Source organism: Condylura cristata, unplaced genomic scaffold (assembly GCF_000260355.1).
Source record: "Condylura cristata isolate star-nosed mole 26May11 unplaced genomic scaffold, ConCri1.0 scaffold00002, whole genome shotgun sequence".
Lineage (NCBI taxonomy): Eukaryota > Metazoa > Chordata > Mammalia > Eulipotyphla > Talpidae > Condylura > Condylura cristata.
In genome coordinates, this window is record NW_004567103.1 from 26624260 (window position 1) to 26641650 (window position 17391).

Here is a 17391-nt window from a genome sequence, read left to right on the forward strand (position 1 = left end):
CGTCCCCTCCCCCGCTCGCTTGGGTCCCCCTCTGGAGGAGCCCTCCTTTCCCTCTCCTCCTCCTCCCCCTACATCCCCCCCCCCCACTAAGTCATCATCAACATAACAACCATCTCCGCTCTAGAAGACTCCCTGACCCAGGACCTTAAACGTTAGGACCTGGGGAAGAGGAAAGGGGAAGGAGTACAGAGAAAGGAAGACTTAGAGAACACTGCAAGGGGAAGCACCAGAAACTTTTCACCCTGGATTCTCTACTTTTGCTCCATGGACAGAGCCCCAGCCAGCCAAGTTACAGACAGACCGTGAGCAGTAAGTACGCAGGGCAACAGCTCCACGCGCGGCCCTCGGGAGTTTGGGGAAGCCCCGGGTCGCGCTAAGTTTCCTCCCTGCGGCGCTCACCAGCTCGGACTCGCAGCTAGGCGAATGCGGGAGAATCTTCGTCCGCATTCGACAGCTCCGTCGGCATCCCTCGCATCTCCCTCTCACCTCGCCTCTGCCGCCCCCACCTTGTCTCTCTAAGCCGTAGCGGCGCGCCTTCTCCGCGGCGTGAGCGCTGGGGAGGAATCCCAGTACACTTTGTTGTGCGCCAGGTTCCTGCTTCTGGCGGGTGTCATTGACGGCGTTGGGTCCCGTTTCATTAGGGGTTTCCTTCTCCTCCTCAGCTCCCCCAGAATCCAGGGGTAGCGAGAGCTGTGGCTTCCGTGAGGAGTGCGCTGCCAGCCCAGTGACCCGGGGGAAACTTTTTGGAGAGATTGAAAAATTGAGGTTGATGAAAGCTGCTCCGGCACCTAAGAATTTAAATGCTTTTCTATTTTTGTGTTTTATGCTGAAGAGCTTTTAAAAACTCACTTAGGATCGGATGAAGATAAGAATGCTCCAAAATAATAACGACTAGTACCTCCCGCCCTTGTGATGGTTTTTCTGTAGGTTACTCTCTTGAGTACCTCCACCTGTGTTTTGGATGCTCAGTAATGTGGAGTTAGGGTTGATTTTGTGCAAAGTGTGTGCAAAGAAAAAGACCTGCTCGGTAAAAGTAAAAAGCAGGGTTCAAGTGTACTTTTGCCAGGCCTTTGGCTCCTGCCGTGCCTTCACAGCGCATCCATCATGTGGTTAATTCGAATTTGTGTGGATTTGTGTACACCCACCTCCTCCTTCTTCCGGTGGGTGAGACGTCTTTTTAAGAAGTTCACTTCTTCCGCTACCCTGACCCCCAGAAGGCGAGGCTGTAGCACCCGGGAACGGTTTATGCTAACCTGTCCCAATGAATGGGCCACTCTGGGCACCCCTGGGTGCGGACCGCGACATCATCGCTGAAAGCTAATTCCTGGGTAGCAGTGACAGGTCAGAGTCGCAGCATCGCGAGCTCTGGGCTTCCTTTGGGCCGCCGGGTGTAAGGTTAGGACTAGTTTCCCGGCTCAGGCCCCTCGGGCAGCGTGGGAGGAAGTTTGTGTGGCAGTGGTGCAGCGCTCTGCCACTGGCCTGAACGTCTATCACGTGTGTGAGCGCTTTTCCCTCTTTTTTCCCCCCCACCCCACCCCCTCCCTAGGTCCCTGTGCGTTTTATTGCGACCTGCCGGTGGGAACTTTGTCTCCGAGTCGGAGCAGCATGGAGCGGCGGAGCGAGAGCCCGTGTCTGCGGGACAGCCCCGACCGGCGGAGCGGCAGCCCCGATGTCAAAGGGCCTCCCCCAGTGAAGGTGGCCCGGCTGGAGCAGAACGGCAGCCCCATGGGAGCCCGCGGGAGGCCCAACGGCGCCGTGGCCAAGGCCGTGGGAGGTAACAGCCCGGGCGGGGAGGCGCGCGCACCCCGCGGCCTGGTGATAATGGCCCGGGTGTCAGGGTTCAGGTTGATTAGGCGCTGTCGTGGTGTAGAATTACAGGAAGTGAATTCCAGGTTGCCAAATAATGCCCCCGTCGCCTCTCATCTGCAACTAGTAGCTTCATCTCGAGTTTAAACAAGAAAGTGGTTTACCCAGAGGGTGGCATTTTTTGGGCACTTTGCCACTGTGTGCTGAGGTGTTGGCAGGTTTATGTCACAGCCAGCTAACTGTTTCTAGATTTTCCTAGAGAGCTTTTTAGTGATTTAACTCTTTTGCCTTGCCTGGGAGTATCTGTTGTGGGGATGAAATTTAGGTGCATTCGGTTCTGTGGACTAGTCTTTAAAGCTCAGGCAGGCTAGTATGGAAGCAACGGTGATGGTGGTGTTATATTGTAGTCAGGACAGTGCTTCCACAGAAATGGGTAACAACTGAGGATTTTTCCTGGCATATTTCAGTTTGGAAATAAAGTATCACCACGAATATATAAGGCTGTTAGGGTCTTTGATGCTACCATTGTCTGTAAAATTTGAAATTATAAGCACTGGTAACTTTGTTGTGAACATAGCACAACAGGTAAGAATAGCAGGATAGCCTTTTTGGCTACAAGCTGATTTTCTTCCCAGGAATTTAATGCTACTTAAAGACTTCGTTTGTAGTTTTTATCACTTGAGCAAAGACCCCTTTAAAGCGGTCAGGTAAATCACTTTCATGAAATAAAGCTAGGCAAGAAATTTGACATTATTAAAATATTGTGAGGTTTGTGTATCACTTACTTTATTGCTTTAAATATAAAATGCAGTTCTATATGGCATGCAGTGGGTGTGTTTAGGATAAATCAATTGTTTAAATTTTTTGCTTCTAGAAGTTTTTTCCCTAGTATTTTCAATAGTAACCTATATAGTTCTCCATATTTGTCTTAATGATACAAAATCCTGGCAATACTCTGAGTAGCTCCAATCCCATGCGATTGTATGTATTTTGAAGTAAATTCTTAACTCTAAATTGTCACTTCCTTTCTAAGGGTTAAAAACAGAAGTTTTTATAAAATAACATTTAAAATTTTTACTTATTTTTCTATTATTGTTTCTTCATGGTAGACAGTTGGCATGGTTTGCCATATAGCTCCTTAATATTAATTATCGCTGTTGGGAAAACAGTCATTCTTACAGCTTTTAAACCTTTAAAAAAGTGTTTGGCTATAGATTGTGGCTTATATAACTTCCATTTGGGGCACTTGAAGGTATACTTTAATGAAGCAAAAGGAAACTTGACAGTTCAATAACCTACTTTTTAAAAGTGCTGTTTATTAATGTTTTTGTCTGTAGACTGGAGCAATAACTTTTTTTTTTGCACCATCTTTTAGTATATATACATATGAGAAAGAGAAATATGTAGTAAATATGATGGGACCAAATGTGAGATACATGATGCATGCTAATGTTGCCCAGTTGAAAAACTTTGGAAATCTTTGGAGAGAATGTATTCTTAAAATGGCCTGATGCAGAAAGAAACACTTGGGCTTGAAATTTTGATGATTTCTGAAGAACTGATGAAAATCACCAAGTTGAAAGAAGTTGATAAACATTTTAGAATATAATTGTTGACATTTGTGTTTCCCTAATTTTTTTTTCTATTTTATATTGGACAATGAAAGAAATTGCCTCATTCTGTTGACTAGGGATGGTTCCTATAATACACCAGTAGTTGCTTTTCGTATTTTTGAGATAATAATTCCCATTTGATCAACTGTAATGAATTTGATATTAACTAAGATTTTTAAGTCTTAGTGAGGATTTGTTTCAACAGGCTGCTTTAGTCACTTTCCCTGAGCCTTAAATTAATTTAGAAAAATCAAAGATTTTACTAACTGCTTTCTAAACTGAAAATAAAAATGACATTATTTTGTTTCAGTAAATACCATTTATAACAACAGTAAATGGGTTAAGATAGCTTACATACGGTGGAGTTTTAAAGACTTTTTTAAAGTAAGATTTTATTCCGTGTAGTCTAGTAGATTTGGGGGAAGATTTTAATTTAGAAAGCTTTAACATAAGGCAATTTGAACATAAAATTTTGATAGTATGAAGTTTCCTTATTGAATGTTAAGTTATAACATTTCCAAATGTCCACCGAAATGTTAACAATATATTTCTTTGTAACTTTTAATTGTAAATTAAGTATAGGTTGGAAACAGTCTTTTTTGAAACTGTACATTCTAAGTTAAAAAATGTTTTAAATATATTTCTGATGAGTAGTTTTTATAATTAAAAGACATTTGGAACATAGGGTAAATATAAATTAGCTTACATTTCTGTTGCCCTATCTTCTTATTTAAACTTTTTAATAAAACAACATAATAAGCATAGAAAACTACAAAAATTTTTATAGCTGTGTATTACTTTAGATATATTGCTGTCTTGTCAATGTTGTAAAGATTGCTATAATAAAATGTTTTGAAAATACAGCTCACCATTTGGAGAGTATATGTTAATCTCTAATGATTCTCTTTCTTAAAAGCTTTCCCCCTAAAAATAGGGGAAATCATTAAGTTAATTGGTTGCCCAATAAAATGTCAGTTTATCTTAATGCTTTTGATTAAACAGTGAGGTGACTAAATGCTTTTGAATGCATTGGTCACAATAGTTAATTCTGTTGTTATTCTGCTTTTTTAGTGAGAGAGTGTTTGCTGATTTTTCATGAAAATTAAGTATTCATAAATAAAAGAAAGACCTTATTTTAGTAGTTGATTTCACTAATCATCGTGATAGGTAAACTATCATAGTCTTCAAGGTTGCTTTTTGATAGAGGACTTAAAAGTTAGTGCTTTGTTTACAATGTGGTTAGTTTCAGAAGGCTCTTAGTACTAGATCAGTTTTGCCTTTGTCTTTCTAACACTTTCTAGTATGTTTTTGCTGTTATCTAAGGAGTGCATTTTAAAACATGTATGTAATAAAATATAAGTGCTTCAAGGTATATGACAGTCTGTTTTATAGAAGGTCCTCAAGAGAAAAAAACAAGACTAATATCTCTTTAAAAAACATACGAAGGCTGGGAGAGAGTTTAGAGCAGGCAAGAGCACGGTGGTGTTGACAGCTTTATATCCCTGCTGGGTAACATTCACTTACTAGAATTGGCGTCCCCTCTCAGCTAGTAATTCACTCCATAAGGATTTTGAAAAAGGATGATTAATGGTGGGGAAATTTATATTTGTGAAATCACTGATTAAAATTTACAGATATATTTGAAGATTTAGAAAAGATCATTAAGGATGACAAAAATAAGAATCAGATGATCCTTTTTTTAAACCACTATTAGCCTAACTACTTAAATTGTTCTGTTGTATGTAATGCTTCAGCCACGCAACCTACAGCATGAAACGAAAGTGATGCCAGTCAAATTTCAGAGACAGCAAGGCTTTCTGCCTTCCTCCTGGCCTGCTGAAAGGCGCTGGCCAGTTGTGCTTTAATAGCAATAAATTATTGTGTCTCATTCATTGTTAACACAAACATTTTAATTTTTTACTGTTTGGTTTAAAGAACTTTCAGACAGCTTTATTTAAACTGAATGAACAGCGCTTGAGTATACCAGATGGTGTATTTGCTGATAGGAAGCATTAAACATCAGAAATCTTTTTGATATTTTAAATTTTCTTATGAATTTTGATAATTTTTTGTTGTTAAATATCCTAGATTTTAGGGAAAATGTTTAAACCATAAAAAATATCTTTTAGAGATATTTGCTATTTTTGAAAAAAAATTGCATTCTTGGAAAAAGAGTTTGTTTTTCAAGATAATTTAATTTTGTCGAAGAATTGTATACTGGATTTATCTTGTAATTTGTTGGCCCCAAATGGACCTATTCTTGCTACCAGCCAATACTTTTAAGTACTTTTAAGTACATAACTACCTGATTGCAAGGGGGGGATATCATGCACAACATACTGATATATTCAAGCAAGGAAGCAAATATGATCACAATTGTTGGGCAGGGCCTCATTTAGAGCTGAACATTGTCTACAACTACAGTTAGTTTAATTGTCTGCATGTGGAACGTTTCCTTTTAGATTAAAAGAAATGCAGTTCAGGTCAGGTGTAGTCACCGCCATTAGTAGATACAGAGAAACATTTTAGTTTTGAAAACAAGTGTAGATATGAAAGAGTATAGTTATGCACTGAAATACAGAATATACTTACAAATTTAGAAATACATTGTCAACGTGGACAAAACAGAAATCTCGTTGCATTCATTTTAGTCAAGGATACACTATTATGTTTGAAGGCAGGACACGTGATATTCAGATGAGAAAAGATTGTATTATCCTCTTACTCTACTTTTTAAAAAATGCTTTAAGATCTTTTAAATAGAATGAACTTAGGTTTTAGGGGTCATCCAACAATTTGGCATGTTCTCTGTAGTTTTGCTGAGGTAGAAAAATAGCCCTTTTCTGAAGTGTTTTTAGTCCTTAGTCTGTTATTAAAATAAAGATATACTTGGATAAAAAAAATGTGCATTGAAACATACACATTAAATAGAACATAGGGTATCCACCCCTCAAAGTCCTGAGCATAATTTGATGTTGTGAGTAATTTTGGAAGCCTTATGTTCCATCAGCAGAAACCCACTGACCAGTTAAGATCATCTCAGTGAAGTGTGTGTGTGTCTGTGTGTGTGTGTAAGAGCTACATAGATGTCCCTTAAGGCAACTGTTTTTAAAACCCTGAAGAAAATAAGTAATGTCATCCTTTCCCAGGGGTTTGTAACCGGAGAATTAATCCATACTTTCAGATATTTTGTTAATTCTTCATATTTATACTTCCATAGTGTTACATATTTAAATATCATATAAATTACATATAAAAGATCTATTTCTGTAGGGAAGGAAATTGGCAAATCATCACTTTATTATATATCAAAGAATGTGAGTTTGAATTATTTTAAGAATTTGACAATCAACTTTATTTCAGTCAAGACAGTAATCATTTGATATGTCTGACAAGGTGTATCTGATAAGCAGTGAGGTTTGGTGGTCTTTGATCATTTAAAAGCCTTATTCTTTTTTTTCTTTAAATTCAGTGTAGAGTTTGTATGTATACAGATCAAAAGATGTTAAATGAACAGGGCTAGGTGTATAATACAATTGTATTATTTTTCTTTGGTCTTTCTGTTACTTTCTTTGGATTTTTGTTGTGGTGAAAATGACCCAATTTTTCACCATTGAAAAGTTTCTTGTAGCTACTAATGTCATATTAAATGCATAGAATATGTGCATAGTTAGTTAGTTCAGGAAGCCAAACAGTCCTCCCTAGTCATGGAAAATAAGTGAAAATTATATTCTTATCTAATAAGTGGATTCTTTTTTTAAACCTGTATAATTAATGTGTGGTAACATGTCGTTTTTACTACCATCCTTACATGAATGCTGGGATACAATGGCATTTTGGAACATATTTAAAGATGGAACATTTGACAAAAGTTGTATGTGTAACAGTTTGTCAGTGAAAAGTGACAAGTGGGAAATGACAAATGAAATGTTGGCATCATCACTCTTTATTTTGATAAAAATGTCTCAATTTGCAGTGATATAATACTGTTTCATATTATTTCATGGGTTGTGTGAGATGCATAAGGGGAATTTAGATTTTGTGAACGGAAAATTAGCAGCCCAAACTCTCTTTTCAGAAGCTTTGGCAGCAAGTTTCCCCTCCCCCCCCACTCCCCAAGAGTATGAACAGCAGTGAAATGTTGGATCTAACCCACACATTTTAACTCATTATTTTTTTTTTAAAGAAATAACTGAAAATGGTTTCAAGTAGGGGACCTTTATGCTTAGCTCAAAAATGAAGAAGTTTGCCTTTTAGTTTTCATTCTTTCCTTTATAGCAATTTTAAAAAGAGTGATTTCCCCTCTGTTGACTGATTCTATGGGTTAGGGTCTTTCTCACTCCAATCACCGTTGTTCTCCAGCATTCATTTAGGGTTCCAGTAAGGAGAATGGTGAATTCTTTTTATTTTAAAGTGCAATATAGGTTTGAAAATGTTAACAGTTAAAAAAAAAGTATTTTTACATATAAAGGATTCATCATCTATTACTTATGGGTTATGTGATCGATATTTTCAAAGTCAAAGTAGATGGCCCTGAGTGGAATTGAGTTTAATATGAATTAAAACAAAAGCTGGTCGAGGACTTACAGATTTAAAAATGAGCACAGATGTAGTCTCTGTACTATTTCAGTTTTCTGAAAATTGCATTTATTCCTTTTTTATCAGTGATCAACCCAACTATTAATTCTTTTTTTCTTTCACGTGGAACAAGTCCCACAAACACTTCATGCTATACAGTGTTGATGTAAAAATGTTCCATGGTAGAGTTTCAAAGTCATATAAGTCTACCTATATAATATTCTTTGTTTTTAATTAACAGAATTGTTTTGCTGTTTAATAGCAGTGATTTGAAAAATCAGTATAATTAAGTAGCAGTGAGAGGCTGCATCAGAAATTGTCTTCTACAACTTGTCTTTTGTTTCTCATTTACAAAGTTTCACTTATTTCAGTTTTTAAAGAAACTAGGTAAAAGTCCGACCTAAAATAGAGCAAGTGTACTTTAGAAATATAATTAGGACAGTTTGGTTTTATGGAGTATGTATTTTTCCTTTTTATTTGATGTGTATAACTTATTAATAAGTAAAGCTCTGGGAAAGTATATTTTAATTTTATTTGTCCTTGGTACTATTGCTATTTGTTACTGTTGAAGGCAAATTCAGTCTGCTCTTACCTTGTCTTATCATTGGTAGGGACTTTTATTTTAGCACAGTGGGTTACTGAACTGTAGTTTAATATAACAACAAAGGTCAAAAAGTTAGGGAGAATCAGGGCAAGCTGTTTAAGAAAAAAATGCTTGTCACACTAAAGTAACTGGTGCCCATTGATGGCAATTATTGAAATGTAGGCAGTGATCCAGTGACTTTCTTTGTTTTGCTGAAGACTTGCACAGATATTTAAGAAAATAATAATAATAATGAGTCCCAAATTAGGAGAAATATTTTCTAACCCAAAAGATCTATGTAGTGTTTTTTAAATAGAAATAATTTGAACTGCTCATTAAACACAGATAGTTTTCATTTTTTTCTTTTTTCTGTATTTGATTGGAAACTAAATGTATCAGTTCTCTTATAGTCAAATTTGATAGATTTCTTTTTACACAAGAAAATTTTTTTTTCTACAAAGTGATGTTATTATATTTGAAATTCCTGGGAAATGTCCAAAGAGATAGAATTAAAAATGACCATATTTTTCAAATTTCTATTTCCTATATTTAAATTGCATTTTTATTGCAGTTGTTCTGCTTATTTATACATAGAAGGAAAGGCAAATTTTGTTGCTTATAAGGAAAATGCTTTCATATCAAAACTCTTAAAATAGTAATGTTTTTGAAATATTATTATTTTGAAACATTAATTATTATTTTGGTTAACATAATGAGAACTTTCTTATATCATAATCCAGAGATGCTAACAGAGCAGTATGATAGATGCCTCTTTAAGTGTTGTAGTAAAAGAAAATGACTTGCCTTCTGAGGCAGTGGAGAGTTTATGTTGTTTTGGACCCATTTCCCAAGCAGTGATCGAAAACAGATTACAATAACAATTATACAGTCAGAAGATGCAATATCCATTTCTGCTTTAATTGAGTGAAAGAATAATAAAAACATCATTAAGAAAAATGAGGTGGACCTGTCATACAAAGTACAAATTTTTAGTCTTAGTGATGATGCAGAATAACTGAAGTGTCTTTCACTTACTTTCTCTTGTTTATTAGCTAAAATCTGTTTTGGAGAGAGACCATTTAGATTTTGCTCTTCCCTAGGAAGTTGAGAAAAGAGCCCCTGGGAGATGTTTGCTCCAGAGACATTAAAAGTACTCCTTGATTTGTTTTCATATACAATTTGAGAAGGGAAATGATTTTCTTATAGCTGAGATATAACTACTTACTCCCCCCTCCCCCCTTTTCCACCTGTGTATATGGAAGTCAAAAGTAATGAGTGCTCCTCTTATTAGAAAACTCTGCCAAGAAAGGGTTTGGTGAGATCCTTGGATCTGCTGATCCTCCTCCAGTGGCAGTCCTGGCTAAGCTTAAGGGGATGGAGAATTGAAGATGAAGAATGCACACCCTTCTTGGTGCACTTGGGTTGTGTGTAGACCTGCAACGGAGGTCCCTGGGGATATTTCACACCCTTCATTCAGTCAGGTGACAAAGCCTCCCCCCGAGAGGCATAGGCTTTGACCTCCATATACAATCACTGGAGCCATTAAATGGATAACCCTTAACTCTGGTAAGCCTCCAGTCATCATTCCTCAGAGTGCAGCTTTCAGCTGCATGGAGCAAGTCATCCAGCTGCAGCCAAAATCCGTATGACTTTCAGTCTGGGTCATACTTCTTACTGTATTCATAAGAAACTGCTAGGGGACCCTCCCTGGTGGCTCAACGGGTTAAGACTGCAGCACTGCAAGCTAGCCACAGCTGTTTCAGTGCGAGTTTGATACCCAACGCTGGAGGTGATCCACTTGGCACAGCAGACCTCTCCTGTCTCCTCCTCTGCTCTCCTCAGCAGTTGGTCTGCCTGTTCTGCACCCCACTTGTCTCTGGTGAATCCTCTCACTGCACATGCACCTCTGGCAAAACTTACCCCAGTTCTGTATGCCTAAACAAGCAAATCTTAAAAAAAAGAAAGAAAGAAAGAAAGAAACTCTGAGGTGTTGGAAACTTGGGTGATGACTGTCGAACTAGCTAGCCCAGACAGTGAAGTTAACCCCGGTTTATTGTGGGGTTACTAAAACAGCAAATACTGTTGGCTATCAGATAGCTGCACCCCATGGTTTAGCTCAGTTGAAAGAGTTATAGAAGAATATGTCTTTGATCTGAAGCTGATCATTTCCTTGGGTTCAATATTTAAAAACCTTTCTGAGGGTGGCAAAATGAAAGGAATAAGATAAGCTATAAACCCTTCCCAGTGAGGGTCACATAATCCCAGAATGATCCCAAACATAATCCCTGTCAGAGTGGAATTTATATCAAACAACTCAAAAGACTTAAAAAAAGTTCTGTTCAGAGAGTCTAGTTAATAGTGCCTTCATTAAAATACTTTTGTTAGCAAAGGGTTTTTTTGGTTTTAACATTTACATAACCTAACAGTGTTGACTAATGCCACGAGCTTTAAGGGTCTATTAGTGGTTCAGTTTTTTTCTGGAGTTTATAATTTAAACCTAAACATTAATTCTGGGTGGAACTTGGCATAATGTCTTTTTGCCTTGCAGGGAATTTTTGTTGTACAATTAAAAATAGTAATTTTTTTCTTCATACAGTCACCTTCTCCATGTCTCCCCTACCCCAAGTAAGTAACAGTTAAATAGTCAAGGTTTTTAAAAGGCTTATTATTTCAAAAAAAGAGAAGTGATTATTGTAGGTAAATTTAACAATTTTCCATTAGTTCACCTTGCAAACCAATGCTTTTGATATTAATAAGAAAGATCTGTAAAACTGATAATGGAATGACAATATTTTTCTCTCTTCCACTAAAAAGTCATGTGGCAAATTTTATTTTATGAAATTATATTTGATGAATGTTGAAACTTATAAATTAGTTCCTTAGGAAAAAAGTAAGTTCCTTTGTCTTCTTTAATAGAAGTTGAGGGGTATGAAAAATATGTCACCTTTATAATTGCAACATTGACTGAAGGGAAAAAAATTAGAATCTCACTATTAAGTAAAAAGTGACTGAATTTCTTAGTATAAGTTATTTTGGAAAATATACTTCAATGAAGGTTTTTAGAAAGATTTTTCATACATCTTAATACCATGTCAGAGTTGAATTTTTATAGAATCTGCTTATAAGGTAATTGTTAAATTAAGAAACAAGCAAGGAAACTCTGCAATGATAAATTATCATCATGTGAAAAACAAGGTATTCAGAATGTTCGGATACATGGAGAGAGTGGGGCTAAGTCAGAATATTCTTGAAGCCTGGCCTATCTTTAAGCCTACAAGTTCCATATAGACAAGATTTTATTATATAGATTTGGCAGATGTGTGTTAGAAGACTGAACACATTTTATTATTGAGGAAGTATAAGAACAAATTATTCTCTGAAAGAGAGGTTATTACACATTTAAAACCTAAGTGAAGGCACATTACCAGGATAAATAAGGTGATCTTATTTCTTTCCTTCTTAAATGAATCTCTAGGTTACATTCAACAATAGTAACTCTATTTACAGGTTCATTCATACAGTAAGTTTGAGCCTTAAGCACATTTTTTTATAGCTAACTTATAAAGCACCCCAAACTAGAGTTTACCATCAAAATCCTGCCAATGCTATCACAAATGGTCATTAGTTTCCAAGAGGTTTGAAGGAGAAAAAGAATGTAGGAAAATGCTATACTTTAGTAGGAACCATTTTGTTGCAAGTGTGGTTTTTTGCCTCCATGCAAAACTGTCTAGGGGCCTGGCCTTGCACATTCAGCATTGATAACACACTCTACCATGGAAATGTATAGAATGCCAATTAGCACAGGGTCAGAGTATAAATGTACCTCTTTTCACACTGTTCCAAGTGGTTAGTGGAAAACAAGCTGCAAAGTAATTCCCTTGGCCCCCCAATAAAAAGATTTATAGCAAAATAATTCTCAGTCCCATAATGGGACTGTTGTAGGCTTGTGTTTGATATTTATAAGACTGAAATACAGTCCATGTACCCAAACTAAGCATTTATTGTAAACAAGTTAACTGCCAAGAGCTTATATTCTGTCAAACATAATTATATTGAAGATTGATGTATAGCTTGAAAGTGAGTTTGAGGGAGACAGGTTCCTTTTTAAACAAGGAAAGCTTCTGAAATGGAGCTCTTTTCTTCTTCTTCTATATGACTCAGTGAAGTCATCTTTCTCACACCCAACCTTTTATATATAGCAAACACAACCTTGTACTTTGTAAACATATCTGTCAGTTCTATCTTGCTAACAAAGTAAAGATGTGAACTTAAGTTTATGGAAACATTAGGTACAGTTTCCTGTATCATCCTTATCGCCACCTGGGCAGCCATGGTGCTCAGAGTAAATGGATTTCATCATGACAGGCAAGACCTCTTTGGTGACACTGAGGTCACCCACAAACCTAAACCTATACCTCTATATTAACCCCAAAGGAATCCCTTTGATTCCTTTGAATCCTTTTGGAGTTTGAAGACGAGGGGCTTGACTTATCTTTCTGTGTTGAACTTCTGAGATTATAGCCATGTTGAAATTATGGCCTTGTGGGAGAGGGGAGAAACTGTAATGCCATGTTTCACTTTGTGGTTCAAAAATTATTTTAAAGAATTTAAGAATACAGAGAATTCTTTTAAGGTTGAAATGTTTCGTATCTGATATAACCCAAACTTAAAATAATGTAGTACTCTTTCTGGGATTGTTGCTTTCAGGAATGTGAAACTTACATTTTCTTTAGGATAAAGATTTGTCATGTTTTTTCTCCAGGAAACAAATCACTTTGCGTTTTGGTGACACTTCTTGAAAATAGTGAAAAGTGGAATAACATCCTCGTTTGGCTGGGTGGTATCTTTTAGATAACATTAAAGATTAAAATAAAATTTTCAGAGGTTTCACATGCAGGGAATTAAATGGTCTCTTTAGGGTTTTTTTTTTAGATATTAAAGTAATTTCTTTTGGATCTTATATAAATTATAAAGAGGTTGTCTTAAATCATAAAGTAAAAACCAGTAATATTCGAGCTTTGTTCTGTCTTTCTTGTTTAAGTAATTGCTATAAATCACAAAGGTGCCTATGTACTTAAAATACCTGGTCTGGGAACTAATCATCAGTTGGGACCCTGGTTTCCCCAGCCTGCGTGCTGGGTTTTATTAACTTCATCTCAGTCACAATAATAATAACCTATGTATTGCAGTCCAAGATCTCAGCAGTGTCCCCTTAGGGAACTGCATAATATACACTGTAACTTTGACTTTCTTGCTTGCTCTCTCCTCTGGCCCCCTCCACCCCCTCACCCCCCCATTTAGCCCTTGGAAAGACTTGATTGCTGTTAGATCTTGGTGTGGGGACTTTTGTTGGGTTTCACCAGAGTGAGAGTGGCCTTTAATGGTTGAGAAAGGATGGTGATGGCTGCCTGCATGTGTAAGCTTAGCGTTTTGAAATCTGTATTCATTTCACAGTAATGTTTTCTACACATCTATTAAATATCCATACAGGTTTTGTGGTTTGAACCTCAAATACAGACAGTTCCTTTGGTACGGGAGAAAGCCTTTTATTTCACCAAAAAACTTTACCTTTGCAGGTTTTTATTTGATAAAAATCTCTCCACTCTAGTATGATTTCCTTTGGGGCCTTGCACCAGTGTTTGATCTCAATTTTTAATAATTTTGGTGTGTTAAACTCCCCAAAGAAAACATACTTGTGCTATGAAATATCCCCACTAGAAATCTGGGTAGTCTTGTCTTATTGAGAGCCGAACTCTTGATTCCTTTATTAATTCCTTGCTAGCGAACCTCAGTACAGTTACCCTTTCCTTAACACTACACTAGAGAAATTAGTCAAGGGTCATTATTTTAATTGTTACATAGATAAAATAGCATTTAGGCAGATTTCAGAACCTGCAAATGTTAGAAAGGCAATTTTTATTGACTCCTTTTTGACTGGAAGGAATCTGAGTTGCAAATAGATTTCTCAGAGAGGTTAATGAGAATGAAGGAAGCAGCATATGTATCTTCACTTAAATACTACTTAAAAATTTACTCTTTCAGAAACCTACAGAATAAAACTTTACTTAACAGAGGACAAAAATCCTACTATTACTGAATTATGGGAAAGTCATTTAACATGCCATTGAGTTTCAAGGCTTACCAACATAGGCATTTCTAATGCATACTAGAGTTTTTAGTCTTGAATTAAGGGGTGCCATGTATTTGAATTTTTTTGAGATACCCATACCTGCATATTCCACATTTTTCCTTGTAAATTTTTTTTTGATTTCAGGATCAGTAAACCTTTTATTTCTATGTAGTTACTAAATGTACTGCAGATGTAGTATCCTTCAATGCAGTATGCTAGCAGGACTGCCACTAAGACCTCTGGGCTCTGCAGAGCACAATCACAGAGCACTGCAACTGGACACTTGAGTCTGCACCGATGGACTGCAGTGCCTTCGTGATGATAAGGCAACGATTTTGGTCAGCTGTGTTCCTGTACTGCTTCTCTGATGCAATTGTCCCAGAAAATGTGGAGAAAACTCCTGATTCCACTTGGTTGCTGATATTATAGGCAATGCTGTAGGGCCAATGTGATGTGGATGAGTTTTCCGGCTGGGGAGTTACAGGAAAAAACAGGACTGACCCTGCCTATTAATGGTGGTTATTAATGTCTAACTGCAGTGAGCTCTTGGTTAAATTGTTAAATTGAAGTAACATTTATTTTGGGTCTGCTACTAGGATGGGAAGGAGGTTGGGAGAATGATGAAGATGACATCTAATTTCACTCACTCTACTGGACTTTACCAACATCAGGAATGTAGTTCTTTGGGCCAGGCTTACTATGGTCAGGTTCCCAGTTGTAGATCAGACTTTTTTGTTCAGATGAGTAGCCTCATTGTGCCTCCTGTGCATGCCTGTGAAATCCTGCTTTACACACTGTCAGAACAGCTAGATCATGTCGCCACATTTCTGTAGTTGAAGAGTATTGAGAAACCTGGAGCTTATCTTTCAGTCTTCAGACCTGACTTCAGGCTGAACTGTGATTTTTCAGTGTGGGAACAGGACTGGAATCAGAGCTTGGGAGACCAGAACCCATTCCCCTTCCCTACCACTAAGCCCAATTTGAGCCTTAAGGGTGATAGTGAGAATCAGTGTTCACCCCCCTGTCCTACCCCTGGTCTACTTTTATCTTTCAAAGTTAAGATCTGCCTCAGAGGCTGCAAAGTAATGTCTGATTTTACTAGAGGGAATTCTAAGAATAAAATATTTTTGATAATCTCCCCCTCCTTTCTCCTTGAGGGGTAGATGTATCAAGCAGCATTATTGTTAAAACTTTATTTGGACATTTAGTCCTGAGTTACCAACAACTAAGTCGCAGATGAATATAGAATTGAATTTTTGCATATATGACTCAGTTTCTCCTTAGAATAATTACTAGGCAAACTTGCCATTCCTATAATTTTAGGATTGACTGAGGCCCCCTATCTGTGAATGTCCTCAGACTTGAAGCTGTCTTACCTCTGTCTCAACTCCTGCTGCTTGTTCAGATGAATTAAAAACAAAACCAACAACAAAAAGCCCTCCAAATTAATCTTTGAGAATCTGTAGTACACGAACAAAAACAGGGTGGAACTTTGAAAAACAGCATTCTCAGGGAGTCTAGCCCAGCTATCGGTGGCTTCCTAGCACCCAAATGTTTATGCTCTCACTCCCACCCCAACATTGGTAAAAACATCTTTTTTATTGTACTACCTAAAGTTCTTTCCAGTAAAAATTAATGCGGGATACAATTTTTTCTTTTACATTGAAAATATATTTAAGGAGATTAAAGTACTCCTAAACCATTCAAACAGCAAAGTGTAGCCTCTTTTTTATCTATTAATCTCTTTGGAATCTGAGCTCAGCCCCTGGGGGAGTGGGAGGCAAGTGTGGAATGGTGGAATGCAGAGCCTCTGGCTACCTGGATCAGGAGGTTGGGTGCCCCTGAGAGGACAGCAGGGCCAAGACAGACACACTTGATCCCTTTTGAAATTGCACATGGAACCTCAAGAAGGAGGTGAGGGATGCCCTATTCTTTCTTTTTGTTTGTTTGGAAACTCTGGACACTCAAACTTATCTTAGTTTGGGAACTAATCTTAGGGTGGGAAGAAGGGTTAAAGGTAATATTGTCAAGTTATTTTTCTTGTCCTTAGGGTGGTGTGTGTGTGTGTGTGTGTGTATGTACATTCACGTGAGTGTGAGAACAAGGCAAGGAGAAAGTAGAGGAGACTTTGAAGCTACAGAGCAAGTAAATGACTGTTTTGTTTTCTTGCAAATTTATAATGAAAGATAGTGGCCAGCCCTCACTTCTGGTCTCTCCCATCCCTCTCGAAGACTGTATTATTTATGTGGTAGATTTGTTTCACTGTTTCATGGGTGCTGTGATTTACTGATTGCAGTCGGGACTGAGTATGGTGCTTTATTTCTTTTTATGTGAGGAGCAGATATGAAAGGCTCTGCCCTAAAGCCTTCTTAATCTTCAATTAGACCTGGGACCATCTCAGGAATATACTGCAACCACAGGGAAGAGAGTGGGGCCAGTCACTGGCTTCTTTCTGGAAACGGATGGTTTTTGAAGGGAAGAGAAAATCTAAACTATCATTTCAGAACACTCTCATTATTCAGGAGGCAGGTCCAAGAATGAAAGTGGACCAAGAAGACAGAGGAACTGGAGAGGAGGCAAGAACCCCAGGGTATAAATGATTTATTCAAGCTTTGCTTTGTGAATGACTTAAGGGCAGGAACTTACTTGATTCCTCCTCAGTGCCAGGCACAGTGTCTGCC

The 17391-nt window shown here is 37.5% G+C and overlaps 1 protein-coding gene across 1 annotated transcript in view; it reads left to right on the plus strand.

Annotated features, from left to right (window-relative positions):
* The first annotated feature begins 280 nt into the window (after positions 1-280).
* Positions 281-17391, plus strand: part of SATB2 (SATB homeobox 2) — a 174424-nt gene continuing 157313 nt past the window's right edge. Inside the window, exons 1-2 of the mRNA XM_012726133.1 lie at positions 281-309; positions 1547-1774. Of these exons, the coding sequence (XP_012581587.1) occupies positions 1606-1774 (169 nt within the window). The 5' untranslated portion in view covers positions 281-309; positions 1547-1605. The remainder of the gene's footprint in view (positions 310-1546; positions 1775-17391) is intronic.